Below are 26961 nucleotides of genomic sequence, written 5' to 3'. Positions count from 1 at the left end.
AGATTTTAAAATAAAAGTTGTTTATATATCCTTTAAAAACCGTTAAGATAAAGGGAAATGTGTGCAAAGAATGATGCCTACAAATGGCAAAACATTTGTTCTTTGTAAACTGTCAATTTTAACAGATCCAATCTATGTGATTGGTTTATTTAATGTAGTAATTTTGCTAGTCAGATTTAAGTGAGGGGTGAGTGATGCATCTGTGTCCTTTGATAAAAACAAGAGCACAGCATCGTCACTAAGCAGAGGGATTCCATTCCTGGTTCTATTACTGTTCTGGTTCATCAAAGTGCACAGAGCATAGGAAGTTCTGCCCCGCCAGTGCCATCAGGCAAATGTAATAGACGGTGCGCTGGGCTGCAACACGTTCTCATCATACAAGTCTTCTGGAAGTTCTTCTTCATCTCCATCAGGGAAATAAGTAGGGAATGGCAGGCTTTTACAATGATCCCTATATGCAGGCAGCGTAGAGTCTTTGATCTGAGGGAATAAAGAAAAAATTCTTACTCATAAATGATACTAACTATGGTATTTAAAGTTACCACTTGCCGGGCGGTGGTGGCGCACGCCTTTAATCCCAGCACTCGGGAGGCAGAGCCAGGCAGATCTCTGTGAGTTCGAGGCCAGCCTGGGCTACCAAGTGAGTTTCAGGAAAGGCGCAAAGCTACACAGAGAAACCCTGTCTCGGGGAAAAAAAAAGTTACCACTAAGGGGCTTAGACCTGCCTCAACTAAATGTACCAGGCTCTGCTGACTCCCCATGGGAGGCCTTACCTTGTCAGAAGAGGGAATAGAGGGTGGTTTAGGGGAGATGAGGGGGGAGGGCAGGAGAGGGAAGAGAGGGGATCTGTGATTGGTATGTAAAATGAATAAAACATTTCTTAATAAAAAAAATAAAGTTACCACTAATAAAGAGTATCTGTTCCTGTGTTTTTGAACAGGAATACAACCATTCCATGCAGAGCTGAGCAATGACTCTACCGTTGCTTTTCTTTCTAGTCTAGTAAATTTGATTAATCAATTTTCTTCAATTGAATCAGCTACCTCACAAGAATAAAACCACTAATTAACACTTTATATTTACTGTAACTTGTAAGTTTATACTTAACTGTCCAACAAGATGGATATTTTAGAATCACATCTCAATTATCTTTTATATCCACATTTATTTTTCAAATATGAAGGTCACATACTAAATCCAAATTTAATATCTAATAATTAATTATCCATTTTATTATTCACTCTTTTTGTCTGTTTTTATTACTTTATTTTCTATACTTAGAACCAAATTTTGGAGGTGAGCTTAAAAAATGCGGAGTTTACCTCATTTCTGTTAAGTGTTAACTAAGCACAAAAAGGAAAACATCACTTTTATTAAAGGAATTAGCTCACTTTGGCAAGGAGCATTTTTACTGAGAAGTTACAGACAAGGATAACATCAACAGAAAGAAAGCCATAAGCATTTACAGGAGCTCTCAGAACACTTTATGGCCTAAAATATTTCAAATTATGTCTGGATTCATAGCTGATACATTTTAGCAGAGATACTGATATGATCTAAAACCCTCTATTTTAGTTTTGGATATTACTGAGTTCCTCAAAGCTTCCGTAGCCCTCATTTGGAGAGGGAAAATACACTATGTACACAGTAAAATAGGGCATATTCATTTTAGCAATGAGCAATGAATAATTTAATCAAACGACAGCTGCTAGGAACAACTAAGTGTATCAAACAGTTCTATTTTAAATCCCTCATTACAATTGTTTCAGGAAATGATCAGGACGTTGCCCGGAAGGATGCCATCATGTTCAGTTTTTTCCAATTCACCAATCTTAGACTCAGCCTTAATCAGGAAAACACTCAATAAGAAACCTATATGCTAATTTGATAAAAAATTGTCACAAAGGGTCCAAGTAGTGAATTATCAGTTACATTTACACTTTTACATATCTGCTGTACCTGAAGGTTTCCAATAACAAAAGCATTGATGATGTTTCCAATGTGAGTGAATATATAATGCAACAGTTAAACTGAGATTTCTGTTTGTTTTTGTTGAAAATCAATGACCATGTTCTATGGAGCTGGAATCACTTCAACCACGAACCTTCTCACATTCAGAAACTACAGCTTCACCACAGCTCAGCAGAACCAGCTTCTCCCCTGCATCAGCTCAGCTCAGCAGAATCAGCTTCTCCCCTGCATCAAATCAGCTCTGCAGAATCAGCTTCTACCTTGCATCCCCACAGCTCAGCAGTCAGCTTCTACCCTGCACCACTATGGCTCAGCAGTCAGCTTCCACCCTGCACCACTATGGCTCAGCAGTCAGCTTCCACCCTGCATCACCATGGCTCAGCAGAGTCTGCATCGTGGGTTTTACTGGATAGAAACGAGTCTTTGGAAGCTCCCAGGCTCTACTTCAATCTATCTGGTCAACGTGTTAGTTATATTTACTTTCTTCCTTTCTTTGTAATTTTGAAAAGGACAGTAGGTGCTTAGGGAGGCAGGTGTGGCAGAGTGGTGCTGGCACTGAGACCTCTGGCCCCAGTCACGTTTCTGGACGACTCCCACCTAAGCACTTCCGGTTCTTTTGCCTAAAGCGGAACTCATCTATTTCTGGAAGGACAGAGGAAAACTGACGTTCTGGCACCAGCTCCTTTCTCTCCTGAAGCCCTTTCTCCCACGAGCTCTTGGGTCAGGACTCCAATGTGCAGCTTATTTTACAGTGCATCTTTTCACTGATGTGCTACTTACTACAAAGGGGACTGCAGCAGAGAGCATGCAGAGTAAGAACAGTGCTTTGGAAGCTCCACATTCAGGCCAAAAGAGAATTTAGGGACTCTATCCCTATTACCAAGTGGTAGAAGTGAATCAGTTGTACATACCTTTACTAAGCAGTTCTTGTGTCCAGGCACAGAGCCATTCACGTAGATTATGTTGTGTTTGGTGTTCACTCTCCACACCTACAACACCAAGTGAGAGAGGAAGGCTCAGAAACTAGGAAATGTGTTACTAAAAGCTGAGAATACACTCTACAAAGCGTAACCACGCCAGCAACTGAAGGCCAAGCTTGTAAGATCATCAGTGCACCTTAGTTTTGGAGTGTGGCTGTGGATGACTACTTCAACTCCATGGAGTCTGCTGACACCAAGGACGACATGTGGAAATTCAGTTCTGTTGGTTACTATTACTTTTTTTTACAACTAGCAACTGGGAATTCCTAACTCACTGAATCTAATCTCTAAAATAAGCTGGCCAAGCAGACTGCCTTCAAAAACATCTCAACATAGAGGAAACACAATGACACCCAATGGTAAAAAAGAAAAAAAGAAGACAGTAAGAAAATAAGGGGACATCAAGGACTATAACACCACACAGAAATCTGTAATGTTGTTTCACTAAGCGGGAAATAGTAATGGCGGGGAAACAGACCGGTTTGTCTGGTAACTCACTTTAGGTGTCCATGACTGGATTAAGGAGTGTGAAGAACAGGAAGTATGACTTCCGGTGTGCTTGTGACTCCGGAGTCTGTGTGGATGTCACTTGGTGGGTGAACACCATCCAACCGGCTGGGGCCAGAGTAAATGAAAGAGGCCAAGAGAAGTCCTTCGTCTGGAGCCTGGAAACCTGCCCCAGCCATCTCGGCTCCAGGCTCCAGACTTCAGACTCAGTGCCCGGCCGTGCCCGGCCAGGCCCGGCCTCGCCCGGCCAGGCCCGGCCTCATTCTCAGGACTTCTGCTTCAGACTTACAAGTCTGTCACTGGATTTCGCAATGGAGATTTGGGACTGTGTCAAGGCTACAGGCATTCCAGGGGTTCCAGCCTCTAGGTATCCTACAGTGGGACTTCTCAGCCTTCATATGTAACGACAGACTTTGTTTATCTATCACATTGTCCAGTCTAGCATCCACAGCATCCAGCCACTCATCCAAATAGTCGCCCGCTCTGGAGAAGCCTGACCTAATTATATAAACTTACACAGAATCTATACATTACATGTATGGAGAATTAAGATGGGAAGAATATGCACAAAATGCAGCAGCCACTACTGGGTGTTGTTGCTATGGGTGGCTTATTTTGTTCTTTCTGTGCTTTGAGCCATCCAAATATATACATATTTGCTGTTTTAATAAAAGTATAAGCACATAGCATCCATTATAGTACAAACTGTTTGCATTTAGCTGTTGAAGATTTTTTTCTGAGATTAGTAGATTAAATATTAACTTCCCCTTTAACACACATACACACTCTCTTTCTCTCTGAAAATGCATGCACCACAATGAAGTAATCTTATCCCCTTTGCTGGGATTGTCCCCTCCTTTCCTTACCCACATCTATTTCACTCACACACTTGACATAAAACCCAAGATAGCTCAGTATATAGCCTTCAGCTTCTCTGTGATAATATACATAATATACAGAAACATAATGTTCAGGGAGCTTTTGTTCTCTTTATAAAGGAAAATACATCTAATGCTTGGAATCCTTTCTCGCTTACAATATCTTGTGAAAATATTTCAGTTTAGATGTAAAATATAATCATGCAGCCCCCATTACAGTACAACTCAATTTCCTTTCCTTGAATGACTAATTCCTCTCCACACCTACAAGTCAACCACACACCTCATGCACCCTCCATCCTTAAGAGTCAGAAAGCACACTTGTTCAGGACACACACACACACACACACACACACACACACACACACACACACACACAATGCATGCTCTAGGTCTTTGCATATAAACTTACCAACAGTACTTTATAGACTTACTTTCAGTCCATACACTGTCCTGCTCTGGTTTCCCATCTGCCCAGGCATTTTAGTTCCAGGCCAGACTCTGGCAACATCCTGAACATCAAAAAACAAAGTTCACACTTTCAGTCCTTTTGATTTTGAGCAGTACTGATTAAATCACAGTGGACACCACAAACAAGAATAATTAAGTCCTACTCTTTCAATTCCTTTATTCAGCTCTATCAGTAAAGAATGGATGTATATCCATTTACTCCTATGTTGGAACATAGTCGAAGAATGGAGTCATGTGAGAGTTCTGAGGGCTTGTGAGAAAACTCCAAGAGTCTTGTGCCCTGAATTTCTTCAGGACACAGAATTGTTCTGGACTGTGTTTTCATGCTCCTCCTAGGTGTAGTGGATAGGAGTGAGTTTATTTCAGCTGTTGTTACTCATCTGCCTCTATGGAAAAACATGTTTGTGCCATGTGTGGCTTGTCCTGTGACTGAACACCTTACTCATGTGATTCTTCTTAATCCTCAGAGTATAAATTGTTTGATGCTCTGAATAAAACTGGCTATTGCATGAGACTTTAGTCCACTCATTTTTAGGCTCCTTTCTCCCAGGTTCATCTTTCCCAATTAGAGCTGTAAACACTCCCAGATGGGAGCTAAACACGGACTACGAAGCAGACAGGAGACAAACTCATTAGCAAGGATCCTAATTGATCTAATACAGACAGAAAGTTAAAAAAAAGAAGAAACCAAGGCAAGACAAACATGCCACATCACCATGCCAAGGAAACCAGTGGGCAGCTCTCCTGATTTCACCTAATCCTAGTTACTGGCTTCATGGGCTTCACCTACACCCCACTGCCTGAACGGGCGTCTTCCTCAGGTGTGCAGTTATTTTTCTTGGCTCATAATTATCTGCATCATTAGAATAGTGTTCGTCTAACTAGCTCCTGAGAATGGACACTGATCCCTTATCTAGAGAAATCCAGTGTAAAGTGAGGGAGCCCTCTCTGACCTCTTAGTGAGCAAATGGCTTTGTGTGGCAGGCACACCTCGCAGCAGCTGAGACTCCCAAGTAGAAGTGACAGCAGGACAGCCCCACGTTGACCGGTTAACCCCTTCTGACCTGACTGGGTTTAGCCTCACTGGGGACACACCCGTGGGCATGTCTCTGGGAGTATTTCCAGGGAGGCTTTACAGGAGGGGGGCCCTCCCTAAACATGGCTTAGGGTTCTAGGCTAAAGAAAAAGGAAGAAAAAGGAGAAAGGAAGTTGAGCAGTAGTGTCATCTCTGCAGAGGTGGACACCATGTGACCAGTTGCTCCCCATGCCCTCCATCAAAGCCAGGGCCTAGCACATTCATGCCTTCCTCTCTACCATGGGCTGGACTCCTCAGCTGTGGACCAACATCAACCCTTCCTTAAGTACCACGCCAGGTATTCTGTCACAGTCATGATGAACTAAGTAAGTCGTTTACTGTGTGCTGCGCACAGTTCAAAGAGGAGTTCTGAGTACTGCAGACTATGAGTGACTTGTATCCATTCTATACAGTGTATGTTAACAAGTCCAACCCCCCTCCCCCCCGCCGCTCAACTTAACACTGCCATTACAAGCACTCTGAGTACAGCCTGCATGACCTAATCCTTTAGTCAAGTATTTACCCAACACCTTACGTATATCTGACAACAAATAACAACCATCAATCATAAGAACAGGAAAGTTGTAAAATTCACCTGAAAACATTTCATCAATCCTAAATAGAAATTCCACACTCATTAGCTGCTCCTACCTCCAACTCTCACAGAAACAACCTTCATAGATTTGACTAGTTTGGAGAGTTACATAAACAGTCATAAAATATTCTAGCTTCTTTTTGGCTTAGCATGTTTTCAAAGTTCATCCATACTACAAGTATCAATCCCTCAGTCCATTTGACTAGATGACACTCTATTGAATGGATATATCAACTTTAGTTAGCTACATCTAAGTGATGGATATTGCCACTATGGATATTCATGTGAGTTTTAGTATGCACATAGTCATTTCTCTTGGATATATACTTATTAATTGCTAAGTCACAGGGTAACTTAACCATTTTAGAAACTGCCAAGCTGTTTTCCAAAGTGGCCATCATTTAAATTTTCTGCCATCAATGTATAAGGGTACAGTTTCTTCATGTTTTTGCCACAATGTGTTAGCACAGACTTTTTTTTTTTTTTTGGTTTTTCAAGACAGGGTTTCTCTGCAGCTTTGGAGCCTGTCCTGGACTAACTCTGTAGACCAGGCTGGCCTAGAATTCACTGAGATCCACCTGCCTCTGCCTCCCAAGTGCTGGGATTACAAGTCTGCTAGCACAGACCTTTTGATAAACTATGTACACCCAGTGCATGAAGTGCTGGCTCACAGTAGTTTTGATCTGCATTTTCCTACTGCTGAAGAGGGTGAGCACTTGCTCACTGGCCCTGACAGATACTTTCTTGGCTTCTTTGCCTGGTTTTAAAAACTGAGTTACTTTTACTATGGGTTGTAAGAGCTCTTTATTTACTGTGGGTAAAAGTCTCACGAGGTATCTGATTCATAAGTACTTCTTCCATTCTGTGAGATGTCTTTCCTTTTTCCTATGTTATTGTTTACAGCTTGAATGTTTTAAATTTTGATGACGTGTAACTCAACTCATTCTTCTACTGATTAGATGTCTGGGTCATAGCCAGGGCCTTGTCCATCTCATGGGCATGAAGATTTATTACTGTGGTTTTTGTTCTAAAATTTTAGGCTTTTCAATCTGTCTTCAATTACATCTTTCTTTTTTGGTGGGCGGTGGCAGTGCTAGAGACGGACCCCAAGACCTAGTACTTGTAAGCACCCACTGCTGATCAGCCTGATTGTGTAACCTATTTCTATATAACTGTGTGTTTTCACATTCCCAAAATGTTGCCAAAAGAACATAAAGGATTCTCAGCACTGCCAGTTGTTCAGCCTCAGCCCCATTTGCTTCCTCACTGTCTCCCCACACACCCGCTTTCCCTTCTATCACATGAAAATGGGTGGCAAACAGGATGCTCCTTTTATATTCTTGAGAATTAGAATGGTCTCATGTGTAACCATGGTTACATATGTGATAAACCTCTGAAAACTAGGTATGCCACCAACTTCTAACTTTGTCAACTGTCTGTCCCACTGAATGTCTGTAATACACCATTGTCCCCAAGTTAAGATCCACTTCAGAGTTACTAAGTGCATTCGTCACAGCTCTTTAGACTCCCTATGTCAGGAATAGCTGCAGTCTTCTCGTTTTCCAGTGCCTTGAATACGCTTGTGGGGGACAGGCCAATTCTTTTTAGAATACTGTCTACCACCTTTGTCTAACATTTGCCATGATTAAATCTGAGAGATGCATTTTTATTAAGAATCAAGGAAGAAGTGAGCACAGGTCCACTTTTCCTTTTTTCTTTTGTGGTCTTGGGAACTGAACTTAGAGCCTCACTCACGCTAGGCCAAGCACTCATCCACTAGGCGACACCCATGGCCCTGGTGGGTTCATCATGCTGTCTAACTGGTAGTGCACATTTGATCAACTAGTTAAGGATGTGAAAAAGCACATTAGTCCCTCTACTGTTAATACTTCTTCTTATGGCTAACCTGCAATTTGTTTTGAGACTAGATGTAAATCTAGTTCTCCTCAAGCTTCCATCATTTGATTTGTATCCACTGTAAATCCTGAACTGCTCACTTATGATGGTCACCAAGCATGGTATTTTATCCCTGCCACCAGGGATTAGCCAGCATTAGACCGTCAGAAAGGACATTCCATTTTCTTCCATTTTCTTATATACTCACTCATGCAATTCATTTATAGCAGCAGCAGGAACTTTATTCCATGAATCCTTTCTTTGGGGAAAGTTATTATTGCATGATTCTGAGAGAAGTCTATATAGCCCATGCTGGCCTTGAACTCTAGATTCTCTTGCTTCAGCCTCTGTTCCATGAATTCTTCACTATGACTTTTTAGTTGTAAGCCAAAATTGTCCCCAATGGGAAGTTCATTAAACTGGTTTTTGGGTCCCTCTATGTGTCCATCATCATTTAAACACGTCCTTTTTCCTGTCTAAGGCATTTTGGGCTCACTGTATCTTTCCAGTGCCAACTACTGAAGGTGTTCCCTTTGAGGGCATGATGCTGAGAAACCAAGTCTTGCAGTCTAGGAACTTCCACTACACTGGCACTTTTGTATGTCACTGCAGCAGGCAGAGAAGGTGAAAACTGGACAGACAGACAGATAAGCACACACACAGGGTGGGGCCATAGTGCTAAAACACGATTCAAGGTTCGTTCTAATGTTCCTTTCATACTGTAGCATCCTTCTCTAGTAGAGAAACTTGACTTGGCTCTAAATCATTAGTATATTTATTTTTCTGCTCAATCCTACAACTCACAGAAAATTATTTCTGAGTTGCCAGTATCTATGCAAAGGGCAAATCTAACTAGAATTTAACAATTGTGTAGTGTGTTGTGTGTGCATGTGCATGTGTGTCTGTGGGTATCATGCTTGTATGCACATGGTGTTGGATCCCTGGAGCTGGAGTCACAAGCATTTGCTGGTACCTGGCTTATTACCTGGATGCTGAGATCTGAACTCTGGATCCCGTGGTTGCTCAGCAATCCCTCATAACTGGCGAGCCATCTCCAGCCCAAAGAGTGCTTTTTGAATTTAGACTCACAGTATCTTACCAGGTGACTATTTAAAACACTGAGTTAGTTTTCCTCCTTCTTTAGTGTGGCTGTTACTCATCTGAAACACCGAAGCTCATTTTCGAATTATATTTCATGTATTTACCCCCTCAGTGTTTTTACTATGAATATGCAAAACATTAGCAAGGATCCAGGAGTAAAAAATACACATTATAAAAAGAGTATCTACCACTCCTAAGCCTTCCCACCTTGTTTCCACCCATCACTTGGGGGAAGCTCTCACTAGCTCATATGGCCCTTCTACTGGCCAGGACAAACAGAACATACCTACTTTTAGTCTGCCACAAATCACCACTGTTTCATAGAGGGCTCACTCATTTTTTTTTTTTTTTTTTTTTTTTCCTTAGAGCAACACTATTTTCTCTGCATAGACATACCACAGTTTCATCCATCCAAACTCAAGTATGGGTCTCTATCCCTGCTCATTACAAACAGCACTGCAGGACTGACTTGTGTCCTTAGAGCAAATTCCAGAAGAAGCTTTGCTGTATCAAAGGACATGCATGTGTAGTTTTACCAAGGTTCTGCCTGTTCCCTTTCATTGTGTTCCCAACACTGATTTTGACTCTTACTTCCTGGCAGTCTTGTGAACAGATTTCTTTGCAGCTCTCAGTAGACAGTATGACAAAAATTCAGCTTCTTGGTAATCCAATCTGTTAGGTGAGAACTTAGTACCTAAGAGAAGTTATAATCTGTTTCTTATTGTGAAAGAAATAGAGTATGTTACCAACTACCAACCATTAGAAGGATTCTGCATTTACTCTGAGGCTCCAAGATTTTATTTAAAAGCTCTACCTCTGGGAAAGAAACACTAAATTAGTAAAACAAAGGGTCTTTCCTTCATTTCTTAGGCTACTATTGCTTGTTTCCCCATTTATCTCAATGCCCTCCCTGACACAAATGCTATAATACTATCCTTGACAATCTCACACAATCTCCCTGGGCAAACCAAGTGTGTGAACCAGCAAATGGAGCTAGCTAGCTGCAGTTGCCACGGTGTTTCAGACAGGACACTAGGAGAGAGAGGAAAGAGAATGTTGGCGTGGGTATTTATGTACTGGAAAATGGGTGAGGCCAACCTGTGAAAACTACTGGGACCCACCGAAACCAGGTTAAAGTACTGGCTTGAGCTGACCACCAGTGAGCACTGTGTGCAGAGGCTGAGCACTTGGCACTGAACAGAACACCACTGTCCAGTCTGTGGCTGACATTCCTAGCATGCCAGAGCTGAGGGAAGATAGATACTGCAGGTTATGGGCTAGCCCAGGCTACAGAGTGAGATCCTGCCCAACTCCCACCTCCCTCAATGGGCATCACTATTTATACTCACTCCAGTTGAGATAGCTCCAGGTCTCCTGTGGGTCTTCGTTTGACCATGAGAAGCAGGTTGGCCTTTAAATCCCCATCTTTTCATGACACCCTGAAAACCTTTACCAATACTGGAAAAAAAAGTTAGAATTTACATAATGAATGGAGCATAAGATTTCTGCCTGTCCTTTCTTGACAGCACCTTGGAATTCTAACAAGACTTCCTATCTAAATAACCAGAAAAGGCCATACCAGCCAAACTGCAAATGAACATTCCTTCATCTGTCTTGGTTTGCACCTCTCCCTGGAGTCTAACTCTGTATAAAATGTTATGTCAAGACTGTGAGACAATAGCAAGCTAAGCATGGGGAATTTACCTAGGAAAGGTTCACCTTCATAATCTTGTGATATCATAGCACAGCTCTAGAAGTTTCAGCTTCCTAACAGACATAATAGGATGGACCCCCAAAGACCCCTATCTCCTTCCTAGGATTCATGCTGTACTTAATCCTCTTCCCAGAAGCCTGGGACTGATTCAGTCTAATGGAAAAAATATGCTAAGAGATGAGCTGCGAGTCTGAGGTTGGTCACAAGAGACTCTCTGGTCCTCTCTGTCCTCTTGCTTCCTAGGCCCTGTAAGAAGCATCCAGCACTACAAGCACTCCTATGAAATAGAATGCAGCAAGGCTGGTTCCAGTCAACAGCTGAGGCCCTGTCACTGCTGCCAACAATCCTGCCACTGAGCCTGGAAGCAATTTTTCTCTAGTCAGGGCCCAATGTGACCACAGCCCTGTGAGAGACCCTGAGCTAGATACTGCCAGGCAAGGTATGCTGAATTTCTAGCCACAGACACGGAGGCTGTCGAGGTTTATTTAAGCAATTGTGTGAGGGCAATGAGTCAGAGAACAACAGATAGGCACAGAACAGAGCACTGAATAAATAAACCTCTAGACTACTGGCTCTGCAATTTACAAGACCGAGCCTCTAGCACAGTGGTTTTCAACCTTCCTAATGCTGCAGCCCTTTCAGTCCCTCATGTTGTAGTGACCCCAACCATAAAATTATTTCACTGCTACTTCATAACTGGAATTTTGCTACTGTCATGAATCATAATGTAAATAAATGGCTGATATGCAACCCTGTAGGGGTCATGACCCACAGGTTGAGAACCACTGCTCCAGATGCTGGACAAATAGTTTTAGAGGACACCAGATGGATCTTGATCTGTGAATAGGAAGCTAGTGGAAAAGCAAAAGTAGAGAAAGACAGATTCTTAATAACCTAAATATTATTTTTAAATGAAAACACTTTATTACAAAGTCGTTTAGTTAAAGAAACAAGCTAATGACACCAAGGTTAGCCAAGTCCATCTCTGAATGTCAAGTGCATCCTACAAATGACCCTGTGCAGGTCTAAGGGGCTTGTAAGTCTTCTACAGGCATCATCTACATGTTCTTAAGGTGGAGATTGTCTTCATCTCTCACCAGACAGTGACAATATATTTCAGTGTAATATTGTGTGGTTTCAACAAAGCTAGTTATACTTAGACGTGCACTGTTCAGATCAAATACAAACTAGCACAAAAACCACACTATTTCCACAAGGATTCTGCTACGCGTTTATTAACAAAGAATTATCAGATAGGATAGACTGAAGAAAGCCCCCGAGTAACAGTTTTAGATAAATCAAAGTCTTAATATAAAAACAATGAGAAACTAGAAATAGAGCCCAACAGACATGCACTCTCAAATCACACATCAAGACTTGTTTAGAAATAAATTAAACGTAGCTTATACCTTTTTCTGCCAGCATATACTACTGTCTCATCCCTCAATAACTACAAAAGTAAATAGTCCTAACAAAAGGCTAAAATAGAAATGTAACATATATTTAATAGAAAAAGATTACTGTATAATTTTATAGAGATGAACACCAAAGAGAAGCTATGAGAATCAAATACTGAAATTATGCTTCGATATTATTAATATTTCCATTTAACAGTGAATGTTAGGGCATACTGGCAAAGAAGTGTAAAATGCTAAGTACTTTACAAATGAAAAGAAATAAGTGAAGAATGATTTGGAGGTATTCTATCATTTAGCAAGTAGCACCTAAGAGCAGCAGGGGAAAATGACCAGCAATACTCATCTTGGGGAAACATGCTTTAAAAATACCACACTTGCACTCCGGCTGCCTTCTGTAGACGTTCACTACTGCCTCCCGGGTTCTCAAACTGATTATCTGCCTTAAAAAGACAGCTTGAGTGCATGCACCAGGAAAACGCAAGCAGGTAAATTACAGAAGATAATTGAGCTCATTTTAGAGTAAATGATTACAAGATGAAAGTGGTATCCTCTAAGTGCTAATTATGTGTCAGCTAATTGCAGATTGTTTTCCAGTCTGGTCTGGAACACTTCATGAGTTCCACTGTGTACAACGGGAACCTCTTGAGTAAATAACCTTTAAACAAAAGGCAGAAACACAAGTGATGTGACAATTACTGGCCTGATTCAGGCTGCAGAGAACAGAGCGCACCTGTTGATCCACGGGAGGTACAGGTAGCAAGTCTCTGGCTTCTCCCAGCTGCTATCCAACTTGAGAACAAAGCAAGGAATGAGCTCATCTTTACTTAGCATGCCCTGGTGTGACTCAAATACAATACTTCTGCAAGTCACAGAAGAAAGAACTTCACAGAAATGTCTACACAACACAGATGCCTCCCTCCCTCACCCTCCATCCACTGTGGGGCTTTGCCTGCTTGTTTGTCTAAGACAGGGTCTCATGCTGCGGCCCTGGCCAGCCTGGAGCTCACTGCCTAACTCAGGCTGGCTCAGAACTGATGCCATCCCCTGTCTCTAACATGCCGGGTTTGCAGGTGTGCACTCTTCCTAGCTACCCAATGCAGTTCTTAACTAATGGCTGCAGAAATAAATCAAATAAAAATTCAAATCCGGGAGAATGCAATTTTAGACATTCCAATTTTAGTGAGGCTTATGTGAAAACAAGAAAAACAAAAATGAATGTATTTAGGATACTTACACTGTTTAAAAAGTCATTTAAAAACAAGAAACACCTCAGAGGTCTCATTTAATTTAGATGACTACTACTACTGCCCTGATCCTGGGCCCATGCCCCCCATATGGGTTGCACACAGGGCAGAGATAACACCTTACTTAGCTCAGAATCCAGCCTAAAGAAGTGAGCCTAACGCCATCACTACTACTACTATGTTGTCAGAAGAAGGAGAGAAAAAAGGTTTAGAGGCCTACAGGAGTAACTGTAAACCCTTCCAGAAGGTAATGCATAACGTACCGTTTCCTAACGCACCCCATTATCTCTAGAGATTAATTTTATGGGAATTTTATCCCCTGGCCCTATACTGATAACAAACAGTTTTTAAACAAACCCACCAGGTATCTCTCTACCTAATGTTTCTAACTTGTCTCTGAGGCGAGGAGAGACCATATGTCTGCTCTGAACCATTTATGCCCAGTCTCCTAAGGACCCTCCTCAAGTCTTTCTTACTGAGGTAGAGCTTTCCTTTTAAATTAAACAAAAAGCAGCGACAACATGGTGATGGTAGCCAATGCTCCTGAGAGGAAATACTCAGTGCGAGGCTTGAGCCAGGTGCTACAACAATGGTTCTCAACCAGTGAGTGGCAACTCCCGGGAATCAAAAGGCCCTTCCACAGGGGTGGCCTAAGGCCATCGGAAAACACAGATGTTTACATTATGATTCATAACAGGAGTCAAATCACAGTTAGGAAGTAACAACCAAAGAAACTTTACGGTTGGGGTCCCCACACCATGAGGAACTGTGTTAAAGGTCCAGGCATTAGGAAGTTTGAGAACCACTGGGCTAGAAGCACTCAAGTTAAAGATGAGGCAGTTAGAGATCAGGGAACTTGCCTCAGTCACAGAGTGTGCACACCTTGGCCACCCATTACTAATTCTCTTGCTGACCTTGGTTTTTGCTGCTCAGTAGAGTTACATTAGGAAAATAATTAGAGATATAGATAACCACTAAAATACATTTAAACAACAAAACAAGAAAACTCTGAAACACTTCCTCCCAAACTAGCCTTCATCTCAAAACAACCATCCACCTTAACCTTCTTTCTGAGAGATGTTCTCTTTATAATCTCACTAATGTCCATAAACTTACTGTTCTGAACAGCTAGTAAATCAAATATTTTAAAAAGACTAGAAATGGATGACAAAGTAGAAAAGTCTGTCCTCACATCAGTCACAGGAGAAAGAAAATGAGAAGACAGAAACTACAGTCAAAAGGCAAGGTCTCCATTCAGGTCATGGGAAAACGATACACTCATGGGCTCTGAAGGGCTTCAATTCTGAACAGGGGAGCTGCCCTCCTCCAGAGAAGACGCACCCAGGGAAGTGCACTCAAGGACAACAATGCATGTGGGCGTCCAGACACCCCACAGCCCAGGAAGTCAGGGGCAGGCAGGGAAGAGGCTGAATGAGGACAGATCAGGATCACACAGCTAAGGAGCCCACAGAGCACTCAGAAGTTCAATCAAGGTCCATGTGAGCATCAATCAGTCTACAAGCATTTAAGAGCACCAGAGAATGCAGTGACATGCTGGCTAGAAGAAGTACAGTCCCTGGAAACACTTACCATGAGTTACGTAAGATCCAAGGCAAGCTCACCTCAGGTAAGGCCATCTACATGAAGATACACAGACCAGAATGCAGTGTGCTTTCATGGGGGCAGCCCACTGCTCATACAGAAATGAATCAAATGCAGCAGCAAGGACCCCTCCTTTCCTCCAGAGCTGACCAGCACTGTTTTAATCCTAAGGCTATTTGTGTCCCAGTGCTTACCTGCTATTTAGACTGGAGGCTGCCACATAATTTCAAATCATCTTGTTTTCTAGAAATAGGACCTTACAAAAGAAACATTTCCCTATTATACTTGATACACAAGAAGACTGGAGTTACCAAAAGGAAAAAAAACAAAGCCAAAGACACTCAACAGTAGCTTATGAACTGAAAGCATCCACTGAGCACAGGCATTTGAAAAGCTAAGCTCTACACCAGGCTGGTCACAAGTCTGGCCACAAGACAGCTGCTGACCAAGGCATCTGACTCTGTATCTTCTCAGGGTGTCCCATATGTCCTACAAGTTATGTAATGGAATTCACACAGCATCATATGTAAGTTCACAGAAGGGCATGGTAGGATTTGTAATAATTCATAAATTTCAAAGTAGAATAAGCTGCTTTGTAACCCACAGTCTTCATCGGTTAACCAAACCAAAGGTCAGGAAAGCTGACCAGTAGTCACCAAGAGGCAAGTCAGTGACCTTACTGGCTTCAGTAACTAGGGGAGAGCACGAGGGACAGGTTCAGAACCCCCTAAAGACTCTTCTTACTGTCCATCAACCCCATGTCATGTCTTCAAGGCTGGGCAAAGGTAAAGGAATCCAGCAGCTTCTCAAGTGGCCTATGTTTGACATGAGGTGGCCATGGTGTGGAAATGTATCTACCCAATTAAGGAAACTCATCAGATTTTGTTTTAAAGATACTGAGTCCAACACTCATCAGGTTTCTTTGGATAAAAGCTGCTGTTTGGTCAACGCCATCACAAGATAAAAGCAAACAAACTGCTCTTCCCAGAGTCCATGGACATCTTTATCTGTCAGAGGGCTCTTGGTGAGACTATCCTTGCAGGCACTGTCATGTGACTAATGTCATGTGACTAAGAAGAGTAAACAGACAAGGTCAGAATCCATGATGAGAGAACGAGAATTGATAACAAGTGGTGCCCTGTATTTTTGGCTGTTCTAGGTTGTGTGAGTTCCAACAGCCAACAGGAACCAGTTTCCAAACAGCTACACCGGCTTGGGTACTCTGTACTACAGCAGTAACTCCCCTAAGATCTAGAGTTCCTAGAATCACACAGACACCCACCATGGGCAGAAATGGTTAACAATCCAAAACACTAGCCTGGACTAAACAAATCAAGGGCAGCATTTCTGTTAGAGCCGCAGCTACCCAGCACCATCTAACACTAAGAGTCAAGCTTCATGCTCCTTACGAGACAAGACTGTGGAATTTCTTCTAGTTTCTGATCCAACAACTGCAAATGTTTCACAGTCACACGGGGACACGTGACACAACAACTGCTTTGACATATAGTAGACAATCTTAGTGCTCCTAGGAACTGAAAGAGCACACCCACTAAACTATGCTGTGGTTGCAAGAGAAGCCATCAGCATTGCTCAGGCATATTTCACAATCGAAATGTGTGTTGTCTTGGTCTTCAAAGCAGACCTAATGGAGAAAGTACTTAATTCACGTGACATTCCACTGAGGCCTATTTCTGGAAGCACACATCTCAGTCCATCTGATGTAAACTCTTTGTATGAAACTAACCCAGTGCAACTTTAAATCTAACCGCCAGTGACTTTACAGAAAGGATTAGGAGAGCACTTGTTTCTATTCACCGACCTGAGTGACTGCACGTTCACCCACCCTGTTCTTTAACACACGAAGAGAACCAAAGCAAAGGAGAAGTGCTGAAACCTACGTTTTGGCTGTGACATCCACATATTGTCCAGGACGAAAGTGAGCAGCATAAAGAGGGGTTCCTTTGTGAAAAGAAAATGAGAAACCGATGTTATCTGTCAGCACAGCAATGATTTTATTCACAGGCCATTCCCCCACACAGCATCCAGCTGTGCTTTCAAGTGCTTGTAGATCTTCGGCAGTTAGGAACATTAGAACTATCCAAACAATGGAGCCATCCACAAACAAGTTCTAGCTATCAACGAGAAGGTGAAGGACAATGGGACCCTTTTTAAGGTGCATATGCTAGAGTGAGCCACCAGATACACCTGACTAGCTAGCATCTTCATGGGGCTTATGTGGTACTGGTCAAAATGAGTGAGTCCTGTGGTAATCCAGTGCCCTTGCTGGCAAACAAATTTAATGATTTCCTGTTGCTTCAGCAAATAAGCATGCTGAATTAAAATATATTATCCATTTCACCTAAAGGGGAAAAAACAGAACATGAGAAGAACTAAGTGCATCGGAGTTTGATGCAATCTTTCCTCACCCAGTGGACTAGGAAATGTACTTCCTGGACTCAGCCTTTCCTTGGCTGGGTACTGATTACAGCGGGGATATTCACACAGTGCCTGTCATGTCAGATTACTTCTGTTCTAGGCATGTGCTGATAAAATCTTTCAGCTAGCACAGGTCTTTGGATTAGACAAAACCTGCCCTTATAGATATCTGTAAGTCTATATTAGAAACATGTATAAGTCACAGCCCTGACCTAAAAAAATTATTATTTTGGTTAAGAGTCAACACAAATCATCAATTAAGAGCCTAATTAAATATAAAAAAAATGAGAGACCAATGTAGCTGAGAACGAAATTGAAAGCCAGTTTTAGTTTGTTTAATTAGTACTAAGAGTAGGGTACAGTGGTATTTTAGAGGGCAGTTTCTTTAAGGTAAGATTACTCTAGGTTTGTAAGGGAAAAGCAAAAACCTTAAATAGGAACTTCATTCTATGTATGCCAAAACATCACATTACCCTCTATTAATAAATACAAATGATTTGTCAATCAAAAATATTAATTTAAAAAAGAAAAAGTAAAGGATTACAAGGGATCTCATTTTTGCCAGGCTGAACAACTCAAACTGCTATTTGACCATCACTGATTCACAAAAACGTAATTTAATATAGTTTGAGCTACAGCAAAAATTAATGTGGACTTGACTTTTAAAACTATACTACACATGAACAGAGGGCTTAGACAAATTAGATATGTGGATCTAATCAAAGTGGATACTTAAATTTGCTTCAGAACAAATCCTTTATATTCAAAGTGGAATATATGCTCATTATAAATCAGACTGCTATCCAATAATGCAAGTCTTACCATAATTTTTGTAATCAAATTTACTTTGCCTTAAAATTAAAAATTTAAACTTAAAAAAATTCACTATCTTCTTGTTGCAATTCAAGTTCAAAAACTGAGGGGCTCTCTTAAAGGTCAAAACACACTAAAATGTCATAATTCAATAACCATATGAATTAGTATAATTGCATGTCAAACCTTAATTTGACATCCCACAGACAGGCAAATGAATCTTTATCCCAAGAGCTATGTTGGGCTAGTCTCCTCTTGAGGCTGTATTTTCTCACTCTCCAGGAGAGTGTACTATTCCTAGCAGAATGCTAGCCTGCAAATTATGAACACATTTTAAAGCTAGAACACTTACTTGGGGAGGCTTTTGTAAAAAATGTGACACTCTACATTTGCAAACAAAAGTTCCTCCCTCTCAGGGAAAACAAAGAGGATCCTCCAGCTTTCCCACTCTTCCCAGAGACAAAGACTTGTTTGTTCCTGGTGATTAAATAAGATAGGTTTTGTATTTAAAAATAGGTGTTTGGGACTTGGTATTTTGTGTAGCTTTATTGAAAGGGCTGACATTAAACAAAGCACATATTTGGGTATTTTTACCTCCCTCCTCTCCCGACCTCAGATTACCTGGCTTAATCACAGCATTATCTGTTACACGAAAGATTTTAATTGTCTGTTTTGGTGGCAATCCAAGCTCTCGGTAAAATTCCAATATAGAATCAGGTTTCTAGAGGGAAAAGTAGCACATATAAATAACATATTAAACAGTACAAGTGGACCTGAATGCAGAGACCCAAATCAAGTTACAAACAGCAAGAAAAATAAAAATCAAATTTCCCTACTTAACCAACAGCATTTAATTTCCACTGTTTAAGAGAGCTGAGATTATATCTATAATCATTATACATCTAAGAATCCTTACCACTTAGGATTCAGCCAGGCGTACAAGTTTCAGATAGAATGTATGCCCCTGCTTGTCTGAAAGCACACCTGGCACTGGCCACAGGTCCTTGGTCTACACTAGTCACTCTATTAATTTTTGGATGATTTGCCCTCTTAATTACTCAGGCCTCCTCAATTACTATCTAAAATAGAACCGTTTTTGTCACCTGCCAACCCCTCAGCCTATTTTTCTTATTCCTTAGACCATTTACCTACATCCATTCTGGTACATTTAAAAAAAATGCTTAATCATCTATACCTGCAGCTCAGTGAACTGTACCCTGAACACTGGGGACACTGCTGTTCTGATGGGCTGTACAGTGAACACTGCTGTTCTAAGGGGCTGTACAGTGAACACTGCTGTTCTGATGGGCTGTACAGTGAACACGCTGTTCTAAGGGGCTGTACAGTGAACACTGCTGTTCTGATGGGCTGTACAGTGAACACTGCTGTTCTAAGGGGCTGTACAGTGAACACTGCTGTTCTGATGGGGCTGTACAGTGAACACTGCTGTTCTAAGGGGCTGTACAGTGAACACTGCTGTTCTGATGGGCTGTACAGTGAACACTGCTGTTCTAAGGGGCTGTACAGTGAACACTGCTGTTCTGATGGGGCTGTACAGTGAACACTGCTGTTCTGATGGGGCTGTACAGTGAACACTGCTATTCTAATGGGCCTGTACAGTGAACACTGCTGCTTTGATGGGCTGTACAGTGAATACTGAGGACACTGCTGTTCTAAGGGGCTGTACAGTGAACACTGCTGTTCTGATGGGCTGTACAGTGAACACTGTTCTCTGGAGAAGCTACTGTTCCCTCCAAAAGACAATCTGTCTTCACTCTCTGCTCTTCCCCATCTCTCTTGCTGAAAATGCCAAAGCCCCCTTTTCCCACCTTCACTCACGCTTACTTCTTCAAGAGGAAACACTGAAGCCTTCCTATAAGTCTGGCTCCTTCAAATTCTTTTCCTGATGTTTCAAATTCAGATGTATTTCACTTAAAAAGTTTCAAATTTGCTTTGACATTCACATAGTTTAGCTGATTCATAAAGCATAATATTATTTTATTAATATTGAATTTGGAGTATACCAGGAAGCTTCTGAGAAAAATCCCTTATGTTTAGTACAAAATGATAGAATGAACATCACAGCCTACATTAACATTAGACTCAAGCATAAAAATGACTAAGATAACATATACATCTTAATTACTCTTCAGTTTCACTAGAAGTGAAGAACTGTTTCAACTAAAATCACAATATTATAAAACTAGGACTAAAGACGGAGGAGGAAAGTGTTTTTCTTTTTTTTTATTGTTTATTTTTATCTTTAGCTTTCTGGGGGGGGGGGAATCTTGCAATGGGAAGGGGCAAATGCAGGGGGTCCTGGGAGATGAGTAGGACTTGAGTGTATGGTGTGAGGTTCCCAAAGAATTAATAAAAAAAATTTAAAAATGGATTTAAAAACCCAACTAGGTGCTAGTCATGAGAAAAACTGAATGCTCAAATTAAGCTGAAACCAGATGCATTGTAACAGTCCAGTTGGCTCCGCCCCCTCCCCCTCTAAACTTCCAGATAAATGATTTACAAAGGCAATGTGGAGGCTGACAGCACGGCCACACTCGGGTAGCCCCATCCGCGAAGCTGTCTTTCCGCTGCAGAACTTCTCAGCAATTAGCCCTCCTACAGTGAAAGTACTGCTCTGCTCCCAAGATGACCTGATTTCATCAACTTTTAGGGCCACTTAATGTTCTTACGAAGAAACACTATGAACCACATAAATTTTTATTTATAAGATACAAAAATAACAAAAACAAACTAGTCTGGTTTCTTAAGAGGTGTAAATTCTTTGCAGTTTAAAAAACAAAAAACAGTTCTAGCCCTATTATAAATAAAAGCATTTTAATCAACTTATTTTGATTGCTCAACTATTCAGTATGTTCTATTCATAGTCTTGTACACAACAAGCAAACCAAAAGATAAAAACAAGACCTCTACATAGTCAGTCTATCTGCAGCTTCCCTAAGGGCTAAAACCTGTAAGGAACCAGAGCATCTTAGTTTGAAAAATCTCGTTTCTTTTTAAACAAAAACACTTACAAATGCCGAGTGCTTCCCACACTGGCAAAGCAACTTTTCTTTTTCTTCTTCTCACTAATGGCAGCACCCAGGATCAGAACTCAGCTCACATCCCTGTGTTCCCCATCACCTCCTGTTTATTTTAAAATATAATGTTGATTCATTTTTGATATAGGCATGAGTGCTTTGCCTGGATATATGTCTGTGCACCATGTGCATGCCTAGTGTCACAGAGGACAGAAAAGGACACCAGACAACCTGGAATTGGAGTCACAGATGGTTGCCCATTGCCATGCAGTGCTGGGAACTGAACCTGGGTCCCCTGCAAAAGCGGCTAGTATTCTTACCACTGAGCTACCTCTCCAGCCCTGTTATCTACTATGTCTGAGGAATCACTAGTCATGTATCTTTTGTAGCAGAATAAACTGTCCCAATATGGTGTTTAATTTATAGCTATCAAGGACATAAGATCATGGATTTACAAAACTAATGATGAAAATAAAAATGACAGTAGGCTCCCACACACAATCTTTCAACACCCATTGTTCTGTTTTGTTTCCTCCCTGTGGACTGCCTTGGCTTTCTCCAAGGACTGGCTGTCTCCAGTTCTGGGGCTGCTGGATTTATGGGATGGCTACCTCATTCATCCCTCTTACCAGCTTGAGGGTTACCAAGGGGGTTAATATCCCAAAAGATTTAAGTATACGAGGCTGTGGAGTCTGCCCTGCTCTTTCCAGTGTTCAATTTGTCCTGACAGTGACTTCACTCCTGTCACAGAGGCTAAAGTGATTATGCTGGGTAATGAATGAAAGAACGCAAAAGCCTTCACACACTCAGAAGAAGTTAACTGTGACAGCACATACACCTCTGAATGACACATTCCTTCCAGGAAGTGTGTGTGTGTGTGTGTGTGTGTGTGTGTGCAACCTTTCCTCAGAGGCCTCTAAGTAACCCAGCGAAGTCACTGGTTTGCCAAGCTGGGCCTTGGTTCTATTTCTTTGGTTTGTTGTGGGTTCCCTAATTGGGGTGAGTAGATGTTTATTTATTTGTGTCTCTGCAGGAAGTCACACAAGAGCATACAAGAAATATCTGCTACTTGTGACAGATAGTATGGTTACATCCTGATTTTTGCCCATGTTTATTTCATAGACAACAAAAAAAATTGTTTGTTTGGAGATAAGTGCTGTGTTCTAGTCACTGGTGACAACCATGGCAATTTCTAGGGTTCAGTCTGGGACACTGGCAGAGGGAATTAATTGGGTGCATTTTTCTAACAAGCTACACATTCAGCATTTTGTTAACATTCTACTTAGGAAACAATGCTTTGTTTACAAAAATCTGATGTGGGTTCATATGCACCTGAAAGAACTGAAAGTCCCCACTAAACTACATAATACTTTTTATGGACTTTGGGTTTTAAATGTTGAATTGATTTTCTGTAGAAGAAAAAAAGGGTAAAATGTACGAATATGCTTTTCTATACATAAAACTCATTTCAAATTTAAAAACCAAAACCAAAACCAACCAACCAAAGCCAAGATCTACTGAGCATTTATGACAGTCCAGGCACATTACAGAACTTCATCTAGTCCTTGCGACAAGCCCACTAGGTGGGTGGTACTGTTAGTCTCCTTACAGGTACACAAACACTACATCTAATAGGCTTGCAGGAGGAGGAGGAGGACTAGACCAAACCCAGAGTCTCTCAGAGTCCAGATGCCTCTGCTAGCCTGCCTCTCCCCAGACAAAGTCCTCAGGGCAAGTCTCAGGTTGTGACTACAGAACATTCTTTAAACACAAAAGCATGTAGAGCTGAAATAAAATGTGCTATTTTATGAATGGAAATAAATACTTACATAGAAGCGTGACACGGTTTTCCCACCCACAGTTAGGGCTGCTGTTTTTCCATTATAGTTTTCCTTGGGAGTGTATTTTACCACATGACAGTCTTGTACCTGAAAAAAAAAAAAGCCCATAAAACTTAAGCTTGTACCGTGATCTACCAGCTACAAGGGCCTAGGACAATTAGGATTTCAGAGTTACTTAATTCATTATCTACTCTGACAGCCAGCAACGAAATCATAGCTACAACCAGGAACTGAAAGAACTGGATGTGAAGTGATGGGCTTGAGATATTTTCTAAGAATGAACTAAGTGGCAGATCTACATTAACTCTCCCTGCCAGGGCATTGCTTCAGGTTTCCTAATCCCACTATGGAAAGACTGGTTGAGGCCAGACTCCACTTTCCCAGACCCATCAGAAGCAAAGTTCTTTGCTATTATCTGTCACATTTTCCTTTACCACATTTCGACCATTACAGCTTATGTACACAGATCTTGGCACGCACATAGATGTTTTCTTACCTGAAGTAATGTGACTGCATGCTTTTGACCATCTTTGGTCCATAACGGCATCATGCCGAGCTTGAGGGCGATAAGGCCGACTCTGGAAGAACCTAGTGATAAATACGATATATTTAAGACTATTTACAGATGTAAGTATCTTCAACTACATCAGGCATAATATACTGGTGGTTAACAAATGTTTATAAAATGAGCAAATGTAAAATAATTCTAATATTCAGTTTTAAGATAATAGTATTAATACACAGCATATAAATCCATCACTACTTTTTCCTAGTTTCAGATCCTGTCCAGCATTATCAATCAGAAAATACCTATTCAAATTCTAAGGTATTAGATGGTATTATACTATACAGATGCCACAGGCTCTCCTATTAAAATGTACTCTATTAAGAACTTTTGGGGCTGGGAATGTAGCTCAGATGGCAGAGTGCTTGCCTAGTATGGACAACGCCCTGAATATGACCTCATGAACTACATAAGCCAAGCCTGAGAGTATATGCTTATAACCCAGCAATCAGGAGGTAGAGGCTAGAAAACCCAGGAGTTCAAGGCCACCACGACTATAGTGAGAGCTCAAGCCAGGCTAGACTTGAACTTCTGTCACTAGACAATTTAAGTGCCTCAGTGACTTCAGAGACCACATGTTCACTAGAAAAGGCCCCATCCTGCTTGGGCTGGTCACACATGGGTTTACTTTCACACCAGAGATGGAGCTGACTGGGGAATTATGCTTGCCCAAACGAGTACACAACATTTCAATTAAAAACAGCTGTGTTAACACAGGACCGTTTACATGGATTTTTCCAGCCTCTTCTCCCTGGCTCTTCCATTTCATTTTACATTCTTTATACCTGAGGGGGAAGATCACATATCCAGAACAATTTTCCTCTCACCCAAAGCACCTTCCTGAGGAGGTCTTTTACTAGCAGCACACAGAGGTCTGGAAATATGCTGGCAGATCACAGCAGAACAAAACAGACACACTCAAGAAATGGAAATCCAAGATGTCAAATTTGTAAAGCAGTCACCATTTTTATGCATCTCGCCATACGGTAATTAAGGGGTCATGTCTAGACTCCCCCCAAATCACCTGGTTGCCAAGGATGTAAAGGCCACGGTTCATCTTTCAGGGGATTCAGTTTACTTGCTAATTGGGCTTTATTTTCATCAAAGACCAGTTGCTTAACAAATGAGGCATTTTCTTCAGAAAGGTGCTCATCCCACCAAGTACTGCTCTTGCTTTGGAGATTTCTAGCAAAGAACCAGATGTTCGTTCTGAAAGCAAAAACAAAAATAACACCAAGTCATTATTTCCATTTTATGCAGGGGAAGCCACAGTGGTAGGTAATGTCCTTAAGGCCTTGGGGAATGGTGTGGGTTGTGTATTTACCCTAACATGTCTTATGATAACATTGGAGCTTCCACTTTAATCAAGAAAGGTTAGTCTGAAGGCTTTTCGTACTCAATGAACAAGCCTACCTAAACACACGAGGGGCTACTAACCTAAATGAATGTGTATTCGACAGTTTTATATCCAATGAAGGTGGCAGCATGTGTTAAGCTGAATTTTTTCTAAAGTGTACCTCCTCCCTGTAATGACATGGCCTATGCTAAGAAACCAAACATACAGAGTTTTAAAAACAAAACTAAAACCCACAAAATGCACAACCTCTGACCAACTGAGCACCAAGAAGGATCTTAGCAGGTCTGAGGCCAAGAACAAGGAGTGTGCAATTCTTTCACTAAGTGGGCCAGAACCTAACTAAACCTTTGTGCAATCTACTTTGGTTGGTAGTCAGGAAGTTCCAGCTTAGAATCGCGTGTGATTTTCTACTTATTAGCTGGGTGACTTTGGACAATCTATTTTCCTTTAGTTTCAGTTTTACCTGAAAAACTTTTATGATTGTGGTCTGCTAACAGGGGGCTGGCTACAGAACACACGCTTAATACGACACATAACATAAACACGTCTAGTACAGTACACACTGGTTAGAAGATATTGCTGCTGATCATAGTCGCAGCTAAGAGCTAATTTCTTAAACATTAAAACACTACCCCTTCGAGCCTTTAGATTAAAACATGCTTTCTTAATCCGTGTCACACCCCTGGACATTTGATACTTTCCGCTTCTAACAGACCGTCTGCGCCGGGCCGAGCCTCTGTTCAAAAACACAGCTATGTGGGCTGCGCACCCCTCCACCCTCTTTCTTGCCTGTACCCACCTACTCCCTAAGCCCGGGGCAGCACCTAGGCCTTTGGCGCCACAGCCCAGCACCTGGGTGCCGGCCTGCGCTAGCAGCCTCCAGGCCGGCATGGTGTGGCCGGGCAGAACTCGGCTCGCGACACCTGCGGGAGCGCCGCCGAGGAGCTTTCAGCGAGTCCCCGAGCACGCGTTCGAAGCAGCCAGGTACAGCAGTCAAATTACTGGATCGCCAATGCCTTCCGCGGAGGAAAAGAACAGCCGAGCCATTTCCGGTCCTTTCTCAATATGCTCCGGGCAGAGACTCAATACTCTTAACTATGGTTCCGTCTCCGAATAGCCCTCTTTTGCCAAGGGATATGGTGTAGACTTCTCGTTAGCGGTGGGTAAGAAAGTATTTGGGTTTTAAACTTTAGAAGAACAAGAGAAAAAAGGATCAAACTTTCTTAGGAAGCTAAGGAAAGAGAAGTCACCCCCAAAAATTCCCACTGTGGGACAGATCGCTGTGCTAAGCAACACTTCGGCAATTTTATATTGGTTAATCCTAAGAACAGCCCTGAAGAGAAGTTATTTCTTTATTATAAACGAGGAAACATAGACTTAAAATTTATGTACATTCAAAAAACAGATGGGCAGAGCAAACACTGAAATAAGGCTGGCGTGTGTTAACGATAGAATG

At 41.6% G+C, this 26961-nt stretch overlaps 1 protein-coding gene across 1 annotated transcript; it reads right to left on the bottom strand.

The window, feature by feature from the left end:
• Positions 1–26551, bottom strand: Mrpl3 (mitochondrial ribosomal protein L3). The gene is made up of 10 exons (XM_036192973.1): positions 26305–26551; positions 25173–25357; positions 24080–24171; positions 23572–23670; positions 19326–19425; positions 17354–17414; positions 10824–10932; positions 4771–4848; positions 2883–2960; positions 1–480 (listed from the first exon to the last, which is right to left on the bottom strand). Exons 1-10 carry the CDS (start codon positions 26394–26396, stop codon positions 328–330), a joined length of 1047 nt encoding a protein of 348 aa, XP_036048866.1. The 5' UTR covers positions 26397–26551; the 3' UTR covers positions 1–327.
• Between the last annotated feature and the right edge of the window lie 410 nt (positions 26552–26961).

Source organism: Onychomys torridus, chromosome 7, assembly GCF_903995425.1.
Source record: "Onychomys torridus chromosome 7, mOncTor1.1, whole genome shotgun sequence".
In the NCBI taxonomy this organism is placed as follows: Eukaryota; Metazoa; Chordata; class Mammalia; order Rodentia; family Cricetidae; genus Onychomys; species Onychomys torridus.
This window is presented reverse-complemented; position numbering and strand designations above follow the sequence as displayed.

What these genes read in the sequence shown, in the direction of transcription:
- Mrpl3 (XM_036192973.1), bottom strand. Translation starts at nt 26,396, where the DNA reads ATGCCGGCCTGGAGGCTGCTAGCGCAGGCCGGCACCCAGGTGCTGGGC. An exon ending in CTGGAGCTATCTCAACTGGA is followed by an intron (nt 4,849 to 10,823) that starts GTGAGTATAAAT and finishes TTTGATGTTCAG; the next exon opens with GATGTTGCCAGAGTCTGGCC. An exon ending in ACAAGAACTGCTTAGTAAAG is followed by an intron (nt 481 to 2,882) that starts GTATGTACAACT and finishes TTATTCCCTCAG; the next exon opens with ATCAAAGACTCTACGCTGCC.